Source organism: Columba livia, chromosome 2 (genome assembly GCF_036013475.1).
Source record: "Columba livia isolate bColLiv1 breed racing homer chromosome 2, bColLiv1.pat.W.v2, whole genome shotgun sequence".
Classification (NCBI taxonomy): Eukaryota; Metazoa; Chordata; class Aves; order Columbiformes; family Columbidae; genus Columba; species Columba livia.
Genome location: NC_088603.1, coordinates 114559561 through 114580936, shown reverse-complemented (window position 1 = coordinate 114580936; position 21376 = coordinate 114559561). Strand labels below are relative to the sequence as shown.

General features: G+C 44.1%; 1 protein-coding gene and 1 long non-coding RNA gene across 5 annotated transcripts in view; one reads left to right on the top strand and one right to left on the bottom strand.

Moving 5' to 3' along the window:
- Window positions 1–9444, bottom strand: part of TAF4B (TATA-box binding protein associated factor 4b) — a 79355-nt gene extending 69911 nt beyond the window's left edge. For all 4 annotated transcript variants that reach the window (XR_010470523.1, XM_065053375.1, XM_065053376.1 and 1 more), the window contains exon 1: window positions 8917–9444. Coding sequence is in view for 3 of the 4 variants with exons in the window: in XM_065053375.1 (XP_064909447.1) it covers window positions 8917–9229 (313 nt within the window). In the remaining variant the exon portion in view is untranslated. The remainder of the gene's footprint in view (window positions 1–8916) is intronic.
- Window positions 8637–12454, top strand: LOC110365732 (uncharacterized). Its single transcript, XR_010470525.1, has 2 exons — window positions 8637–8860; window positions 10484–12454. It is a non-coding gene; the product is annotated as an uncharacterized LOC110365732 (long non-coding RNA).
- Window positions 12455–21376: the final 8922 nt, after the last annotated feature.

Here is a 21376-nt window from a genome sequence, read left to right as displayed (position 1 = left end):
ATGTTTCCCAGATTGCCTGTGTTGCCATGAGCAGCTTTTAAACCACCGCAGTCTCACAAATCTGTCACACAAACAGCCCAAGCAACGTACAGCCCCAGTGAAGGCTGTTGCCTCCAGTAACTCCAACCTTTCTCTGGCAAAGTTTTGTGCTAACAGTGAGCACCAGCTCCTGAGACACTGAGTACAGGCACAGCCTTTTCAAGCATAGGGAGATAGAAAAGGGAAAAACATCTCTCTTCTAAACAGGATGGAAAAGAGTCTGACAACATATTGTTTCAAATAGACTGAAATAATGGACACCATTCATCTTTCTGAACCATCTCAACAACAACCCTTCTCCCTCCCTTCCTCCAGAAGCTAGATACAAAGTGCTAAAAAACTTAATCTGAAGCCAGGTTTCACACACTGCTTAATCAAGGTGTTGGAGGCTAGCTGCTCATCAATGCATTTTGGTGCTCAGATGGATGTCTGTATTTAACAGACTAGCAACTGGGCCCCCGTAGTGCTGATACGTGCTCACAGAGTACAGGCCCATGTTTCAGAGCTAAGAGTTCTCAATTGCACACATGGTTGAGCTTCATCACTTGAGAATACATTTCTATCCACACGATTCTACAGTTACAATAGAACTCTTGTGCAAAAAAGAAAAAAAAAAAGTCCCAGTTGCAAGGTAGTATACCTTTTATATATAGCAAACAACAGATGTCCCTACCAACCATCTAAAGAAGATCTGGACATTGCATTGATTCTTGGAGGGGCTGTAAATAACCAACAGGTCATAAATATTCTCTGGGCATAGTTCCAAGGTGGCACTACTGTATCTGTTAGAATTCAACAGAATTTATTGTATTTATTACACTTGAATCCCAGGATTTTTTCTGGATAGGTGTATGGGACTCCCGGCCAACGCTGTGTTCCACAAGGCACTCTTATTTGGTATCGTGAGAACGTCTAGCTCTTATCCTTGGGCTATGTCTTTCAGCAACTGGGATCATTTTCCATCAGCATTTCCTCATCTCATCTTTGTGGTTTGCACCTTCACTACTTAGGGCTTGGTTGCTTTCCTATCTGAGTAATCAGACAGTTCCCGGACTGTATACAGATAAGATGATCTGACTTAAGAGTTCTCCAAGACACAAGTTACTAAATGAGTTTAAGTATTTGCAAAGGATTCAGCTGGTGGCAAAGGAGCCAATGTGACAGTTCCTTACTTCCAAGACAATTCCTACTGCACTGAAAAGGACACTAAATCTTGCACCTCACCCTCTTCTAGTTTGCTGTGTACTCCTAGTATTCACTGGAGCCAAATTCTCTAAAAAGCAACTTAGATGCTTGGCACACTGCAGCCATATATACACAGCATGCAGCTTTATAAAGAGAGCACCTTTCTTATGAAGAGAGCCTGAGAGCGATGGGTCAAGCCTAGAGAAGGTTGAGAAAGGATCTCATCAATATTTATAAATACCTCAAGGGTGGGTGTCAAGAGGATGGGGTCAGACTCTTTTCAGCGTGTCCAACAACAGGAAGAGGGGGAGCGGGCACACACTGAAGCACAAGAGGTTCCATTTGAATGTGAGCAGAAACTTCTTCACTTTGAGGGTGGCAGAGCACTGGAACAGGCTGCCCAGAGAGGCTGTGGAGTCTCCTTCTCTGGAGACATTCAAAACCTGCCTGGACACATTCCTGTGAAATCTGCTCTGGGTGAATCTGCTTTAGCAGGTGGGTTGGACTAGATGATCTCCAGAGGCACCTTCCAACCCCAACCATTCTGTGATTCTGTGACCAGAAGGTATGCCAATACACTGCCTTTTCCATTTCTACAACACTGTGAGCTATTAAGCTCTTACAGAGAACTGTGAAACTTAGAGAGTGTTGAACTACAAATCTTAATTTTAAACCAAGAGTTGCTAAGAACATAACAAATGTCTTGGTAGAGTTCTAATAAAGGACAAGATCAGCCTCCTTTAAATCTCTAACTCCTTTAAGTAAGAGGAGAATCAACTCAATTAATCCAGCTTAATTTTGCAATGGGACACTTGTTTTCTTGGTGTTCACATGGGGACCAGCAGAAGGTTGAATTCCACTCATTTTCCTCTAAAAGTACATATTCACCCCTCTGTTGGATGGATGTTCATTTAATTCTGAAGGGCAAGCAAAGGCTTAACACTGAATTTTAACATTGATTGCCACCTTGCGCTAAGTGGGATGGAGCAAACAAAAACTCTTGTAGAAGACAGGAAAACCTTCATGGAAGTACTAACTTCTGTCTATGTGGATGCTGTGGAAACTGCCACCAAAACCGTGTGATATTTGTCAAATGGTTAGTATGCAAGCCATACATAAAGTTGTTCTGAATATGCTTACCCCCTTCAACAAATACCATCAGCTGCCTTGAGCAGACTGCCTGGTAATACACCACCAAGGAGTCAGCTGGATCCAGCTTTGATGGCTACACTTAAACTAGATGGCAAATGCCACTTGATAAACGGCAAGTGAAAAATCTTCAGGTGTTGCACCAACCAGAGCATGCTGCTTCACCCCCACCTGTTTATCTTGCCTGTACACCACACAAGAAACCCTGATTGCCCAGACAACTCCTAAGAGCAGCCAGTACTAAGCAAGCCATCTCCTTTGCCTCCAACCAACTGGCAGCATGCACTAGAAGAGGTCTGCAAACACAAGCTATGAAAAACATGTACCATCTTAACATTTGACTGTTCAACAAATCACCCCAGTAAGATCATTGAGCTTCACAAGTTCTCCAGCCTTACCAGACCCTAGATTTGCTCATTAGCAACAAGGATCTTCCATCTGCTGCCATTTTTAACTTGCTTCAGTTGTGATCAGAGACTATTTCTTCACGATACTACAGGGAAAGATCCATTAGTGGACTTTGTTCTAAAGGTGACCTAGATGGCAGAACAGACCTTAATCCTGACAGTTTGAGTAGCAAGACACTTAGAAACATCTATTGTGATCTTTTCCACTTTGCAAATTGTACACATTTTTCTTCTGAAATTATCATAGTTTTCAGAGAAGTAGCTTCACGACAAAAAAGCATCTGGCTTTGAATTTTTGTCCAAGTCATTAGGGCAGTACTGATTATTCATCTTTGATAGTTATCAAAAGCTTTGGAACTTACAGCAAAACTCCCATATACAACTGTAACATACAATCCTAACCACTAAGCACAGAATAGATTTCTACCACATGGCATGACAAATACTTGGTTCTCTAAGACAACTTAAAAAAAACTAGTATTGCCTACTATTAAAAGTAACAACTCATGAGCTTACCTACTTTATCAGCATCTTTGGGAAAAGAATAATGAAACATAATTAGTATTTCTTCCAGCTGTCACTTGTGTGTAGATGATGCTATTTTTACTGCTACAAGCTGAAGGGTCCTTTAAATACTGCAAAAGCAACAGAAGTCAGGCTCACATTTTCTCTCTTCTAAGGATTAAAAAAAGTTTACTATTCACCAATTGGTAGCTGTAATTCTTTGCAACGCACTCCAATTGATAGTAAAATCTGAACAGCATTTAACATTAATTTTACTGAGCATCATATTTCAGTGCTTCAGTATTCAGGATGCATTTGGTTGTGTTTTTTTGTTGCCTTTTTTTTTTTTTGGTGAAAGCCATAAATTCAGACGTTAGCTTTATATCTTCTGCCAAGATTTAAATCCTAATTCCCAGAGGGCTGTGCATTTAATGATATGAAGGCATTGTTTTGCTAGACACATTCAGCCCTGAAAGGAAAATCAAGTCTTGCAGAGCAACTGAAATTTCTACTGGTTGCAGCAGAAGACACTATTTTTAATGCTCAATTTAGCTTCTCAAGTCTGCCAAAGCTTTGCTGACCCCTCCTCAGACAAAGCTGACTGGTGTCATCTATTGTGAAGAGAGAAGTTTGCAAACAATCCAGCCTGATAAACCTGCTAAACACAGGACATGCAATATGTAATATTTAGCCTCTACTAGTCATCCAATGCACAAGTATTATGCTCAAACTTCATGAGATTATTAACATCCAGAAATTGCAGAGTTTGAAGGAGTTTCTAGATTTTTTTGTGTTGTCGAAACAAGAAATCTTTGAATAGCCTCCTCCTACCAAAACAAAATATGAACTAAGAAGTATTTTGAAATCAATACTTCCTCCTATTCCAAAGTGAAAGACTAGACGCAGTTATGAAAATATTTAATTCCTTGTGTGGTTTTACAATCAAGAAATAAAAACTAGAACATGACGAGGGAGATTCAGAGTACTGTGCTTGAGAGGTATCAAGCCAACTTCAAAAGGAGAAGGCAGCAGCATCCAGATGTCTACCAGCCCTTAACTCTTCACGTTACCTTAGTTTCTATACGCAATTAAGAGAAAACTGACGAGATCAGGCTCTGTACCACCCCACAGCAGTTTTGGGATACCCACATCAGCTCTCTCTCTCTCCCACTCTCTCTCCATCCCACCCATGGGTGTCCGCACGCCGACTGCCTGCCTCTTGGGAGGCAGCCCTGGCCTCCTGCCATGAACACTGCTTGTGCTTTCTGCACGGTTACCCACTATCAGCCTAGATAAATAAACTCTAGGCAGCAGAGAACCTGCCAGGGACAAGCCAAAAACATGCAGGCAAAGACAACTGAGCTGCAAACAGAAACCAAGAACTTGTACCTGCTGCCATTCCCCTCCAAGTCCGGTGCAAAGGAAACTCTACGTAGTGGCCATGCCTTGCATCAGCTCGCTAGTGCAAACTGAGGCAGACTGGGGGCAGCTTCTCTTTGCTGACACCATACTTGTTCAGGCCCATTGGTGTTAGCAATAACAGAAAGGGTAAATTAGAAATACGCACAGCAGAGGCAGCTGACGCTACAGCAAAAAGCATCAGCAGCTGCTGTCATAGCCCTGTAACCAGCAACAGTGCCACCAGGTGAGCTTTTTGAAAGGCTTCTTGCTACAAGCCGATTCTAAGGTAACAACTGAGAATCCTTAGCATCCAGGAGAATTCTGTATATTTTTCATCCCTCCACAAGAGAAGCAGATACATCTGCTAATTGCCCTTTCAATGCCTACCTGTAATGAGCATTCCAGGGCCAGGGATAGAATCAAAGACATAAAAACAGACACAGAAATGACAAAAAACTAAGTTAAAGAAAAGTAAAGAAGAAAGGAAATAAAGAAACAACATTCTTCTCATTATTTTTTTGCTCTTTTTCTACTCTCCGGTTCTCCAAAGCGGTGCAGGGCCCAAATACACTAAGGTGATCTATAGACATTCATCACGGCCCATGGAAACCTTGTCACTCCTTCCCCTTTCCAACCATTTAACCATTTTGTTAATAGAACAGCCCAGCCATTTTTACCGCCAACATTAAGCTCAGGTTAACCAAGGACACAATTTCTTGTTAAGCAGATGGACCGTGACATGAGACATTTGTAGTTTTAGGAGCATCAGCACAGACCACACAATCACCAGAGCCCAGGACCAAGGGATCTGCTGGCAGTACGGCACTCACCATGCTCATCTGCTCTCTGCTGAGTCCCACAGACTCATTTGCTACATGCAAACCCTTCTGAAATGCTGCTAATGTGTTCCTGACAATAAAAGAGCAATTGAGGGAAGGTCCCTTTAGTAGATCATACAATTCCCTCCAAAAAGCAAGACATAGTCCAACAGCCTAACAGCTGATGATACGTAAGGTCAAAATGCCACAACCCAACCTTCAAGGCAGAATCTGTTCAGCTGAAGATGTACAAAGGACAGTCCCCAGATGAAGTCTTACTGCATGTTAAAACCTCCAGTGGCAGCTGGCTGTAATCCAGGGGTGGGCTCACACCTCCTGACTGCTAGTACAGGAGATACTCTACGGGTGAAGGAAGAACAGAATCATTTCAGTTGGAAGAGACCCTCAGCAACATCGAGTCCAACCATAAACTAACACTAGCACTAAACCATGTCCCTAAGAACCTCATCTAAATGCCTTTTAAACACCTCCAGGGACAGTGACTCCACCACTTCCCTGGGCAGCCTGTTCCAATGCTTGACAACCGTTTCCGTGAAGAATTTTTTCCTAATATCCAGTTTAAACCTCCCCGGCACAACTTCAGGCCACTTCCTCTTGTATCACTTGCTACTTGGGAGAAGAGACCAACACCCTCCATGCTACAACCTCGTTTCAAGTAGTTGTGGACAGCAGAGAAATTTGTAGACAGGAGGAAGGCACTGAGTACCAGCTGGCTACTCAGTTGAAAATCAGCATTTTGTAGAGGAGAGCATAGGAAGGTGTTGAAAAACCCTTGTTACTCATGTGCAAGTCTGGGTCCTGCAAGACTTGGAGAACTTGCAAAGCTCAGTGATCTTCCCTGGGCAACCAGGTAAAGCAGCACTTGGCAGAAGGACAATCTATGCTCAGAGAAGTGAAGTCATACCTGGTCATCAGCCAATGCCTTTCCCACTGCCAGCCTTTATTCTGGGTAGAGATGGAAGAAAAAGAGCATCCTAAATCCCTGACTTCCAGGAACCTCCGCTGCCCCCACAAGCCACAAGGTCAAATGCAGCTCCCCTGGTGCCCTTTCTTCCCAGACTGCAGCCCCGTAGAAGAAAAGGAGCAATGCCTGCTCCAGGCCACATGCAGTTCAAGAGTATTTCAGGATGACCAGTACAGGCAGTGCTGTCCAACCCTCCCCAGAACAACCAGTTCAAATACCTCCCTTTGAAACTCAAGGGGGAAATGCTTTCTGTATGCATTTTTCTTAACAGGTTGAATGCCATGATTTTAAAGCCAAGTGCATCCTCTCTTCTGTATTTTGTCCTGATTGATTAGAGTTTACAATTTGTTTGAAATACAGATGTTTCAACCCTAAGAATTTGGTGGTTTATTCCACTGTCTTTTCTAACACTTGTAGCTTTAATGGCATTCATCTTGCATTTAAGTTTCCGAATGATTTTATCAATCATTAACAATCAAATCTACATAGAAGACAGAGGTAGAATACTAATACTTACTCAAGCCAGAATGCATTTTTAAATTGTCCTTAGGATAATTATATAGAGACGTTTCTCTGAAACAGCGATCTATTTGAAATCCAACAACTTCTGTCCTCTTTCTGGAACATTACTCTCTACAGTTACTTTCAATTTACAATGCTGTACACAGTACTGGCACCTCTGAACTTCCAATAGAAAGCCTTCTCACTTTGTTTCTTGTCCCAGCAGCAAGGGAAATAAGCTGATGCAACTGAAGGGTAACTGCCATGACACAAGTTAAATGACATTCAGCAGGATACCTTGATGTAATCAAGCCAAGCTACTAGGAAAAACAAAAGTTCTACTAACCTGTAGTTCCCAAACTACAGGCAACTCACATGAGCATTGACCTTCACGAAAAGATGTTTAATTCCAGAAAACAAAAATATTAGAGAGAAAACCTGAAGATCTGGGGGACCCTACTACAAAAAGAAAAACTTACATCGTGGTTCATTTCAGAGAAAGGTTGGCAAGGATTTAGACTCATCCTTGAGTGCTGATTACCCAGGCATAGCATCATGTGAGTGCTGGGAATCCACAGTGAAACTTACTAATTAAAGGCAACGTATTTTTAAAATTACATTAGGATCATGTATTTGCTTGAGAGGTGCAGGTCTTTGACAAAGACATGGAAGGTTAGGGGAGAAAAGCAAGAAAAAAGGAAAAAATGCAAATATGTACCAGCAGCACAGGAATTAATGTAAAACCAGTCATCCTTTAGGCAACATCCTACCTGAAAGTAATTGCAACAGATGCTCTAACAAAGGAACTGTCCTGGCAGGAAATCATTATAGCAACAATAGCAATAACATGATTACAAATCTTGGGATCTCAATATAGCAAGACCAAGACCAGCGGAATCAAAGTCACGTTTTTTTTAAAAAGCATTTAAATACAGCCAAACAGGGACGAGAGGGAAGTTTGGAACCAACAGCATCTGCTTCCTCTTGTAAGGAAGTGCAGGTAGGAGCTCTGGCTAACCCTGTGCTGCTACGCAAAGTATTAAGCCATCTTTATCAGCACTATGCAATTCCTACATCAATATCTTCTTTGCCACTATAGGAAGTACATCTTTAAGTGTGGCATCTCTCTCAACTCTTCCTTTCCCACATATGGGTTACAGAAAAAAGGCATTTCAAAGGACAACACGTCACGAAATTTTAACATTACGCTCCTTATGCAGGGTAATATTTTCTTTTAATAACGATTCACATTGGCCTGGTTGTAACAGTGAAAACAACTCCTCCAGAGCAGCTTGCTTGGAGGGGGAGTAAGAGCACTGTGACTTGCACTGTACGTGGGAGTTACTTTGCGGTCGCCAACCCACGCTCACACTTCGCGGTGTCACCCGTTCATCCAAGTTCCTTGAAAGCCTCAATTAGTCTTTTTCAAGTCACAAATCAAGGTAACTTGGCCACTGAGTTTCTGGTTAGTCCTCCTGCTCCTCGTGCTATCCAGCAAAGTAAGTATAAAGTTGCCTTAATCCAGAGACTTCCAGATTCATCCTCCAGATATGCCGTACGCACCTCAGATGCTATAAGCATCCCCATTGCTAAGTGACTTAACCCATGTACGTTTCCAACGCCCTGCAAGACAGACAAACACCCCAATTCCCAGAAGTTTGGGGCAGAAAAGCAACTCGCCCCAAACTTCGGGCACAGCCGCGAACCGCCCCCTCCTGCGGCGGCAGCTGCCGCTCCCCCCGCCGCCCTGCCCGTCCTTCGCTACGGCTCGTCCCCCGCAGCAAGGGCAAGGCGACGGGCTCCCGGGGACGAGCGGCTGCCAGCCCGTCCTCCCCACCCGCTCCCAGGCAGCGGGGAGCGCGACCCGCCAGGTGAGCCGCGACACGGGAGCCAGCCCGCAGCCCGGGCAGGGCGACCGCCCACTCACCTGGGGGCAGCTGGAAGTTGGCCGGTAACTGCAGGGTGGCCGTGGGCGGCCGCTTGGGCGCCACGGGCCGCGGGCCCCCCGGGGCGGCCACACTCGCCACCACGGGAGCGGCCGCCAAGCGCGGCGGCGGCGGTTGCGGGGCGGCGGAGGGCGCGGGGCCGCCGGGCACCTTGGCGGTGGGGCTGCCCGGCTCGGGCACCGGGCCCGCAGCGGGGGCGCAGAGGAGCTTCACGGGCGGCGCGGCGGCCGCCGCCGCCTGCTCCGGGTGCCCGCTGGGCATCAGGCTGACGGGGGCCGCCGCCGAGGCGCTCATGGAGGAGGATGCGGCGAGGGGACAGGGGGTGGCAGCGTGGCGTAGAGCCCCGCGCCGCCCCGCAGCATCGCGGGCGGGAGACGCTCAGGCGCTGCGCCGGCCGCCGGCTCGCTCGCGGAAACACATGGTGGCCCCGCTCCGCCGGCTCCCGCGCACGTGGGCCCGGCCGGCCCACCCTCCCCAGCCGGCGGCGGGCGGGAGCGAGCGAGGGAGGGAGGGCGAGCGAGGGAGGGCGGAGGGCGGGCCCACGCCGCCGGCGCACCCTACTGCGGCGGCGCCCGGCCCAGCCGGGCCTGGCCCCACCGCCCCTCAGAGTCCGCCGGGCCACGGCGCGTCCGTGGCCGCTGTGTCTATAGAGCCATGCGGACGTCACGCAGGCGGCAGGCTCGTTTCCCCCGTTCCCGCGGAGAAAGTTGGCGGCACCCCCACGCTTGGGAGGAGGGGGGTCCACCCAGGTCGGCCCGGGACGAGGCTGCGGGGCTCCGCTGGGAAGGCGACGCTCGCCTCGCCTCGCTGCGGGACCCGGGTCCCGCCACAGCGCAGCGCCGGCCGCCGCCTCCTCTCCCAGCCCCGGGTGCTGCGGGCACAGCAGAGCCCAGAGCCGGCGGGCCGGGCGCTGCTCATCCCGCCCGCCTGCGCCAGCCCTCCGGCTGTGTCTGAGGGCTGCAGGTGGCCTTGGGGTTTCCTTTAAACACAAAGGGGCTCCAGCAAGAAGCTTTCCACGCCACGGTCAGCTCGGGGCCGCAGCTGAACTTGCTGACAGGCTGAAGAGCCAAGCACAGCACATACCTGTAGGGATGAAGGGGATAAAGTTGTCCCGTTTGACCTTCATGCCCAGGGCTCGATTTGAGGAAAGGCTGAGGAGGGACAGTGCAGTTCACTGTCCTTGCAAAGCAAGCGTGATGATTACAGGATACATACAACAGTTTTTGGAGTATAACTGAAGGTACTTGCTCATTTGATAGGGATGTCAGCGTGACCTTCAGTAATTCTGTTTGGAGGTTTTTGTGTATCATAGCTAAGTTTGGGCTAAATTTCAGTAGGTTTTGAAGCATGCTCATGCACGTGCTTCTCTTTACCCAAAAAACTTAAGGGGCATTGCTCATCTGTCCAACTTGAGCACAGCGTGATTACCAAGGCCTCGTATACAGTTCATTGTAGTGGTACAAGAAGCACAAAATCCAACCAAATGTTAGGAGAGCAAAAAATAATGACTCTTGTATTAAACATACTTTGCAAAAATGTTTTTTTCAGGTAGAAATGAAGAAATTATAATACTTGAAGATACACTGAAAATCATGTAAAACGTGAACAGAATGCAAGAAGTTATACAACTTGTCTTTCCATGCCCTGAAATATAGTTCCATGTACTGCTGCTTACAGGTTTGTCACTGTGGAAGCAAAGGAAACACTCCTCTCTTCGACAATTCCCATTCACAATCTTGCTTGATTTCAGAGTATTACTGCTTTAAAATACTGTCAACACCAACCAAAACAGCTACAGAACAGAAATCCCTTGAGGTGAGAGTGCATATGGCCACAGCTTAATTTCCAGCGCAGTCACAACACAGGTAACTGCCCTCCCAAACTCTACTAGTACAGGTAACAACACGCATGAAGATAAGTCGAATGGACAAGCTGGATAAGTGCCTTAATCTCTTACCTGCGTGCCAGGTTCATTCTACCATGCTTTTACCAATGTTGTTACACTGGTAGCTTTAACAGATTGCAGAAAGCGCAGCTATTGCACCTGCCTTTGCAACTTACCAGGTAAGAAACACAGTGCCACAGAGGTCTATATTTAGGAACACAAAAAGAGGGCTGTTCAGGATCCAAACACAGTATTTGCTCTCTCACACAGCATCCCCTCTCCTTCATCATGGCACTTTTCACCTTGCCCCAGCTCTCACCATGCTGACCATTCCAGAACAAACAGCCCAAAATCCCAAAGAGGCAGCAGGAGCAAGGATTAGAGTTTCCAAATGTGAGAGCCAGCTAGGAAAATGGTGGAAGAGGAAGCAATGGGATAATGCAGGAGGGAGGCAGCCTCTGTACACCTAAGAGCTCTGCCAAGTCTGAGCAAATTGCATCGCTTCTTGTGCCTATGAAGCTGTGTTATACACAAAGTAACATCCAGGACGCAGTGAGTTAAGTCCTACATACCAAAGGATGCTCATAGACCAGCAGACAGGGAAACTTCAGTTCCAGTGAAGACCAATAGCAATTGATGGCAGAAGGAGGAGGATGCAAGGGAAGGTACGCTGTCCGCTCTTCTTGGACTTCAGGAAGAATGGAGTTGGCTCATTCCTTAAGGACAAGTTTTTCTCTTATTGGGGCCATTCAACTTCTGAAGGAATCTCCGAGCCCCCCCTACAAGTGCTCTGGAATGAAAGTGTATGTGGAAGAGACAAAAAGAAACAGCTGAAGCCAACAGACGTCTATGCACTAAAGCTGTGAAGCACAACAGACTGTGAAAAGACAAAGTAGAAAATACAGCATAGCAAGAGAAAAACATACGGAGGCTGAAAAAGGAGCAAAGGACGTGATATGAAAGACAATCCAGAAAAAGGTATAGCACAATGATAATAAAGAGGCAAAACCAAGCAAACATCCCCCCCCAACACTGAACAAAGCCCAGAAGATTTAGAAATATGCGCATCTTAAAAAAAACTGGGCTAAGTTAAAGTGCTGTAAGTGTCGTCTCCAAACAAAGCAGATGCACCCATCATTCTGTGAAACTGCCCAGGAGATAAAAGAAAGAGTCCTTTTTCCAGACTGGAAAAATGTGTTATAATAGAAGACTGAATATTACCAGTATGTAGTCTTCATTACCCATGTTAAGAGATATGCAAAAAGTCAGTCAGAATAACAAGGAATAAAGAATCTGTAATTTTAAAGCTATTTTCATAACAGAACAGGTTACAGCACATGTGAGAAAAGTTACTTTTGTCAGTACCCAGAGTTTTGTTGTTTTGGTTTGTTTTAAATCTTTGTTTTCTTGAATGACTGCTACCACCCAAAAAGAAGTCTGAATTAAGTCAGCATTCTTGTTTACAACTTTTTTTTTCTTTTTCCCAAGACCTTATCCAGGAAATACTGATAAACAGGATAACTGCTTGTCAAAGTCAGCTGAAGATACATGGAGCTGTTCATACCATGAATGCCCAGCCTTGGCAAACTGACCTGCTTTACTACTTCAAATAAAGCATGAATGGACTCATCTGACATTCATGTAGAAGTGTCTTCCTTACCTCCCAGGCTCAGGAAAGCACAAAAGCAAACTGCAAACAACAGTCCAGATCTCTTTCCCGGGAGCTGTTATGTTACGTACTGCTCATAGTTTGGTCTGTGTAACCCCTTCCCAGCAGCTGACACACTGACCACACTGAATCAGTCTCTGCTGTTCTAAGCTTTCTTGAGGCTTTCAAATAGCATATTTAAAATATAAACCAACTACCAACCCTCCAAAACTCCTCTCCAGGCAGCAGGCCTTACCTTTTCGAAAGACAAACCTTTATAAAGTCCTCTGGATGTTAAAGTCAGTTTCACCTCCAACACGTTGGTTTTAGTTTCCTACAACCATATAAAATCTGTCTAATATGCTTCAGGGTTTTCAAACTGCAATCATCCTTTCTATGAATACAAAAGTTTTATTTTTCTCTCTGATTGATAAATCATCAATTAAATACAACCAGCAAATTAGCTGGAATGAGAAACTTGTAGTACAGAGTGTTTCAAAAAGATGGACCCACTTTCATGATGGCAACAATTACACAAAAATTTGCAAACAGTTTAATGAGTTACCAAGTTTGAGTGACCTTTTTATAAATGCCCTATCTTCCCTCTACCTGCTTCACGGCCAACATCAAGATGATAGCTGAATTAATCCCAAACACCTCTCCTATTGGGTCCATGTTTTTGAAACAACCTGTATTTGCGTTAAGCTTTTTTTAAATGACAGAGACTTAGCAGCACTACGGAATTAACTTTAACATGTAACAGGAACATGATGGGAAGGAATACATGTGAAGATTTAATCTCATTAGTTAAACTAGTAAAGTTTATTGGGAAAAAATAAAAACTTACCATGAGAGAAGTTAAATAGTAATAAAGAACAGTAGCTCTTTAGGAAAAAATGCTGAAAGAAATTATATACTGTAGATAAAAGCAATAAAAAAACCCAACAGGGAATAGAAAATAGAAAAATCATTTTTTTAAAAAGTAAGAATGAGTTAGTTGGAAATACAAGAATAGAAAATATGACAAAAAGAGGAAGTAATGGGAATACAGTTGCAAATGTGAATTTATTTACTAATGAAAACGGCCAAGTGAAATCACAATTGGCTATTAATTATCCTCAGTAACCACACCTATACACTAAGTTCGCAATTTGAGTAGATTTTTTTAAAGTTATAGTCAGCATTACAGTCTGCCCTGTTTATTCTGTCTTGACTGATGATCTTTTATGGGGATCACAGAATCACAGAATGTTAGGGATTAGAAGGGACCTCAAAAGATCAACTAGTCCAATCCCCCTGCTGGAGCAGGAACACGTACATGAGGTTACCCAGGAAGGCGTCCAGGCAGGTCTTGAATGCCTCCAGGATAGGAGACTCCACAGCCTCACTGGGCAGCCTGTTCCAGTGCTCTGTCACCCTCACTGAGAAGAAGTTGCTTCTCAAATTTAAGTGGAACCTCTTGTGTTCCAGTTTGTACCCATTACCCCTTGTCCTATCATTGGTTGTCACCGAGAAAAGCCTGGCTCCGTCCTCGTGACACTCACCCTTTGTATATCTGTAAACATTAATCAGGTCACCCCTCAGTCTCTTCTTCTCCAAGATAAAGAGACCCAGCTCCCTCAGCCTTTCCTCATAAGGGAGATGCTCCACTCCCTTAATCATCTTTGTTGCCCTGTGCTGGACTCTCTCCAGCAGTTCCCTGTCCTTCTTGAACTGAGGGGTCCAGAACTGGACACAATATTCCAGGTGTGGTCTCACCAGGGCAGAGTAGAGGGGCAGGAGAACCTCTCTCATCCTACTAACCGCCCCCCTTCTAATACACCCCAGGATGCCATTGGCCTTCCTGGCCACAATGACACCGTGCTGGCTCATGGTCATCCTGCTGTCCACCAGGACCCCCAGGTCCCTTTCCCCTACAGTGGTCTCTAATAGGTCGTTCCCCAACTTATACTGGAACCTGGGGTTATTCCTGCCCAGATACAAGACTCTACACTTGCTCTTGTTGTATTTCATTAAATTTTTCCCTGCCCAACTCTCCAGCCTGTCCAGGTCTCGCTGGATGGCAGCACAGCCTTCTGGCGTGTCAGCCACTCCTCCCAGCTTGGTGTCATCAGCAAACTTGCTGGTAGTACACTCTATTCCCTCATCCAAATAACTGATGAATATATTGAGTAATATAGGCCCCAGTACTGACCCCTGAGGCCCTCCACTAGATACAGGCCTCCAGCTAGACTCCGCCCCATTGACCACGACTCTCTGGCTTCTTCCCTTCAGCCAGTTCGCAGTCCGCCTCACTACCCGATCATCCAGACTGCACATCCTCAGTTTAGCAGCAAGGATGCTGTGGGAGATTGTGTCAAATGCTTTACTGAAGTCAAGGTAGACCACAACCACTGCTCTGCTATCATCCATCCATCTTGTTATGTCCTCATAAAAGTCAATGAGGTTGGTCAAGCACGACTTCTCCTTGGTGAAGCCATGTTGACTGCCCCTAATGACACTCCTATCCTTGGTATGCCTTGAGATGGCACCAAGGATAAGTCATTCCATCAGTTTCCCAGGGATGAAGGTGAGGCTGACGGGTCTGTAGTTACCCAGATCATCCTTCTTGCCCTTTTCGAAGACTGGAGTGACATTTGCTTTCCTCCAGTCCTCAGGCACCTCTCTCATTTCCCAAGACTTGGCAAAGATGATGGAGAGTGGTCCAGCAATTACCTCAGCCAGCTCCCTCAGCACCCGCGGCTGCATCACATCAGGACCCATGGATTTATGGACGTCCAGATTGCCTAACTGCTCCCTAACCCAGTCCTCATCAACCGAGGCAAACTCCTCCATTGTCCTGACTTCCCCTGGGGTCTGAGGGGTACAGGGCTCCTCAGGACAGCCTCCGGCAGAGTAGACAGAGACAAAGAAGACATTCCATAACTCTGCCTTCTCTGTATCTTCTGTCACCAGGGCACCCACCTCATTCATCAGTGGGCCTACATTGCCTCTGGTGTTAGTTTTATCTGCCACATATTTGAAAAAGCTCTTTCTGTTTTCCTTGACCCCTGTTGCCAGGTTTAATTCTAAGGAGGCCTTAGCTTTCCTAGTTGCCTCCTTACACCCTCTGACAACAGCCTTATATTCTCTCCAAGTGGCCAGCCCCTCCTTCCATGCTCTGTAAACTCTCCTCTTCCACTTGAGCTTACCCAGCAGCTCCCTGTTTAACCACGCAGGTCTCCTGGTTCCCTTCCTTTTGGACATTCAGGTCACAAATGCCAAACTAAACATCATACTTATTTATATAAGTCAAACTCTTTGTTCCATTAGGTACAATACACTGCAGCTTTAAAACCTTATAAAACATTTAAAAGTACAACAGAAAGGTACAACAAAAGAATTAGGTATATACTTTTATATTGTTCTAAGCTGTAAAGCTTGGCTGAGTATATTGAGCTACTAATAACAAAGAGAGCTAACTGAACATGGAGCTTAGCCACATGGTGAGGTGCAGTAAATTCCAGCAGAGGAAAGCCCATCTGGATGTGTACCTTCAGTTCCTGCTGGTTTGGGGAACCGAAAGCTACATTATCATAGAATCACAGAATACCAGGTTGGAAGGGACCACAAGGATCATCTGGTCCAACCTTTCTTGGCAAAAGCACAGTCTAGACAAGATGGCCCAGCACCTTGTCCAGCTGAAGCTTAAGAGTGTCCAACACTGGGGAATCCACCACTTCCAATGGCTGATTGTTCTCATTGCGGAAAAAGTTCCTTCTCGTGTTCAGTTGGGAATCTTTCCAGGATTAACTTGCACCCATTACATGAAGCCACAGAAGTGATCTGATGAGGTGGGAAGGTCAGGGAAGCACATTCACCTCACAGGCTAGGCTTTAAGTGAGGAAGAAAGATCAAAGGACTAAATGAAGAGAAGGGAAAGAGAGAGAGAGAAGTGAGGAATGGCCACAAGCAATATAAATGGTTAGCTGAAAATACACAGTAATGGGAAATAGGTGCAGTTAAAATGTCTCTGCAAAAGAGGTTCACAGTATTAAAGGCTTAGCCATCAGGCACAAATATATTCTCAATGGAACACAAAGAGTAAAAAAAATATCTAAGACTTAACATTTTAAGAACTACATAACTGTATTAAGAAGTCATACTGGATACCACTTGCTATCTGGTAAAATTCACAAAAAGAAAGCAGTTGTATCACTGAAGCTGCAGTGGCCTATAATAATAATAATGTGGCATGAGGTAAAGTGACATTGCTAATCTATTTTCCATTAATAAAGTACAGTGTTGCAACATTTAGTGAATGAAACAGGAGAAAAATCAGAACTTACTGGACTCATGATACCACTGAGCAGTAAGTATCCCATTTGCAAAAAGTTACAGTAGAAAAGGAAAGAAAATAGGGGTTCTGACAGATTTTACATATCTCGTACCAATGCTAACTAGAGCAATCATCAGCTCCTCAATAACATGTTAACAACTTTTTTATGGCAAACACACGTACAAGAAAAAATGAATATGTGAATATATACCTCTTTGTAGAGCACAGGATGAATGAGCATATTGGTGTTCATTTACCACCTTAAACAGAGACTGGAATTCTGCTATAGGATGTCTTCCTGTTCTTTTATGCTATGCCTTAGTATTAAACAAGCTCAGGTGTCAGTCAGAACTATACTCCACTAAGTACATTCCAAAATTTAAAAATGTGTACTGTATTTTATTGCGTTTATCAGCATTTTATAAACACATAGGTAATTATGCCAGATATTAGAAAATTTTATTTCTAAAAGAGAACAGAACACTCAAGAATTAACACTTTGGTGGTTATTCCAACTTTGTTGAGAAAATAAGCCTAGAGTTCAGTTATTTTTCCTCTGGGGAGAAAAAAAGGCAAACTAAACTGACTAACCAAACACCAACAAACACCACTGACTGGAAAACAGACATTGCAAATCAGTTTCATCAGGGCAAACCACGAATTCTTCAAATTACAAGGTTGTGTCCCTGTTTTTCTCTGTCCTCAGAAGTAATCACATTGTAGGAAACTATTGCTGGACTGGTGCATTTAATTTCTGCCTCCTTGTGCTTGCATATCATTGTGGATTAAGCAGGTGCATGTATTTTAGCTGAACTGCTGGCTGTCTGCTGGAAATTCATGATCTGATTCTCCCTTAAGCACACACAAAGCATAAAAGCATGGAAATATACGATTTCTGAACCTGGAACTGCAATCTTGCATCCTTCTTTTAGTTCCATGGATGTCTCAAACATACTGGTTTACAAAAAAGAAAAGGTGCCTGCAAAGAACACCTGGATTTATCGTTTTACTTTTACTTTTGCTGAAAAATAAAAAGATCAAGACTCTTTTTTTCTTCCCCTCTCTCCCCTCCCCATCCTGTTCTTATATTTGAAGGGGCAGAGAGATATTTTAAACTTTGAGCAAATGTTAAAACTAAAAAATTAGTCTGATTAACGTCAAAAGCATTAATGCAAAGCAAATTAATTTCTTAACTTTACATATTTGGAAAAGTTTGTTTACATGTTGCTCCCTCCCGTATTTTCTCTGTGCTGTTTTTCTAAACATCCAAGTCACAGTCACTTACTGTACTGTTGTATTGGGAGAGATCAAATGTACACTGAATTTCAAAGCACACATTCATTGTTAAAACTTGTTACTCAAGCTGAAGGCCTAGAGACAGTCACCTCTCCATCCACACCTGAGAGTTACTGGAGGAAAAAACAAACAAACAAACCCCACAACCAAACAACACACACAAAAAGAAAAACAAAACAAAACAACCATGATGAGCTGGGAAAATGAACGCAGTTTTGAAGATGATGTCTTTATTTTTCTACCATCTCAGAATCACCAAATGGTTGAGGTTGGAAGGGATCTCTGGAGGTTCTCCGGTCCAATCCCATCCTGCCCAAGCAGGGCCACCTAGAACCAGTTGCCCAGGACCATGTCCAGACGGCTTATAAACACCTCTAAGGAGGGAGACTCCACATCCTCTCTGGGAAACCTGTGCCAGTGCTCAGTTATCATCTCAGTGGAAAAAAAAGATGTATTTCCTGATGTTCAGAGGGAACCTCCTGCGTTTCAGTTTGCACCCATTGCCTCTGGTCCTGTCACTGGGCACACCTGACAAGAGCCTGGGTCTGACCTCTTTCTACCCTCCTTTCAGGTATTCATGTATGTTGACAAGGTCCCCATGAGCCTTTTCTTCTCCAGCCTGAGCAGTCCCAGCTCTCTCAGCCTTTCCTCATAGGAGAGATGCTTATCATTGGGACCCTTTGTTGGACTCTTTCCAGTATGTCCATGCCTCTCTCCTACTGGGCAGCCCAGAACTGGACACGGTACTCCAGGCGTGTTCTCACCAGTGCTGAGCAGAGAGGAAGGATCCCCTCCTTTGACCTGCTGGCAATACTTTGTAGTATGTAGTAAGCATTAAAGTAACTGTTCCAAAAACCAAAAATACTGTGTTCTGGTAATATTTTTAATGTAAATTTTTTGTATACACTCTAAAGCCTGTATTCCCCACTTGTGGTAGAAACAGAAGCTATTAAGCTACAAAGGGGACCACAGCATGTCAGAAATACTGTGATAAGAATCACTACAGGATAAAACATTGCTATCATTTTCATCATTTTCAAAGACAATGATAATGTCTTACACAGCCCACACAAGTAGCGTGTTGCCATACACCTTCCTACGCTGCTTCCTGCATGAAATGTTCCCAGCAGTGTCTTACACTGCTATAAATTAGCAGTAATCACTATAGCTTCCAGCACTATCAATCTACAGTGACACTACAAAAGTCACCTAACATTGCACCACCAGATGTTAGGGGAGATTTCATGCATCAAGTTGAATGCACATGTGTCACCCAGAATAATTTTTGTGAGAAGATTTTGTATACCAGCTATACGCTTGTTTCCTATAAACTCATTAAGACATAGCTGTGGCGGCTGGTTCCTCCTTATTATAGCAAGTTCAATGTTTTTTCTGCCAGATTTCACAGCATAGCATCCAATGAAATCACTAGAACAAGTAGATTTACCAAGCTGTCGAGGGTTAAGATTGCGGGGTGACAATAAAACCCTGGCAGATGTATTGTTAACCCCCTCTCCCCCCCACACACTTCCCTCTCCCTCACCCCTCTTTTCACTAAGGAGAGGCAATTGGGAGGAAAAGAAGGACAGAGTGAGGAGAGTTGGAAAAAATTAAAGATGTTTTACTAATGCTACTAATAAGAATAGAGAAAATAATACAAAATATACAAAACCAATCTTGAAAGTCTCAGCAACTGCAGAGCCGGCAACCAAAGTCCTGGATTAGACTCTGCAGCCAATCGGAGCTGGATTCAGTCTCTCACTAGGCCTCAGTTTGCAGGGACGACTAGCAAGGTCCTCTCCTAATGTCGGCCATAAGCAGAAGGGAAAAGGCAAAAAGGGAAAAGGGCAAAAAGGCAAAAGGGGACGAGATCCTCGTGATCTCCCACTTTTATATGAAGTATTCACGTGAATGGAATGTTATACACAGTTGGTCAGTTTCTTGGTCACTTGTTTCTCATCGCCCCTCTCGTGAGATGTCCATCCGTGCTTATCAATAAGTTTGCATTCCATTGCTAGGTTTACCAAAACATGTGTCTGGTTCTCCAGGAAAATGCAGTTAATACGAAGGCTTTAGCTGACAGGAAAAATTCACTGAAAGAGAAACTTGTTTTTAACAAAACCAGGACACAAGCATTTCACGTTTTCATGAAGGAAAGAAGCCCAAGCTTTTCTTGAAGCATTTATGACATGCTTTATACTGGATTATTTCTTAGTAAAGCTGACTGCTGATTCAGTGGTGTCCCTTTGAGCTCCTGTAGCTGCTTCTGGGTAATTCTTTTCCAAAAACTCTTACCCAGTTTTAGCATTGCCACCAATTGCACTGGCCTGTTGAGGTCAGAAAAGAAGTTATAAATCTCACCACAACATACATTAACTTACCTGCTGTAATCAGTCTTATAAGGGCTTGTATACATTTCATACTGGGAGTCCCCCACCATCACTATGCAACATGCAGTGCACAACTTGCCAGTCTGCCAGGTCAATGATTTCCCCTTGCAGCTTCTGCTTAGACTCTGCTCATGTTTCAATACTTCATCTTAGGGTATCTGGGAACATAAATATATGAGAATAGCAGTTCTCAACTTTTTCGTGCCATACATGTCTTTTCTTTATGAAAGCTATTCTAGCAACTCTATTTGTTAAAACCCCTTGTCATGTAGAGCTAGAGGAAGGACAAATTTCAAAACCATCTAACACAGTCCTGCGAGCAATAGTTGAAGAAACTCAAACTAAATTCTGTCCATGGGAGAAACATCCTGAGTAAGCCAGGATATAGAATACATCTTTAACCAATGTAGATCTATATTCAGGGTTTTACAAATGTTGTGTTGTTTGTGGTGTTTTTTTTCAGTTAAAAACCAAGAGGTTCTGTTTGGAAGAAGTGCCAAAGTTTGGTAGCTCTTACATCAGGAAAAAAAAGGGATACACGTGGTTTCTTTCAAATGGAATTAAAAACTTTTTACAGTTTCATTGGCATTTAAATTGCTATCAGAAATTCCTAGTGAACTGAGGAATGTCCATGTGGTCTGGTATGCAAGACTGGCTTCTAGTGCTGCAGCTATTGTATTTTCTTGCAATACCTAGCGAATAAGTATTTCTAGTGATTCAAGGATTATCTTCCCCTCTCTGAAATGTAATAAGAATAAAAATATTCTAATGGAATAATAACAACAAAATCGCTAGCATTTATTAATTTAAAAGGGAAGTGGAAGGTGGGCAGAAATTTCATCTGGGCTTACTGAGGGGCTGATTATGACCATCTCCACCCCACTTTGTCAACTGTATCCCTAGT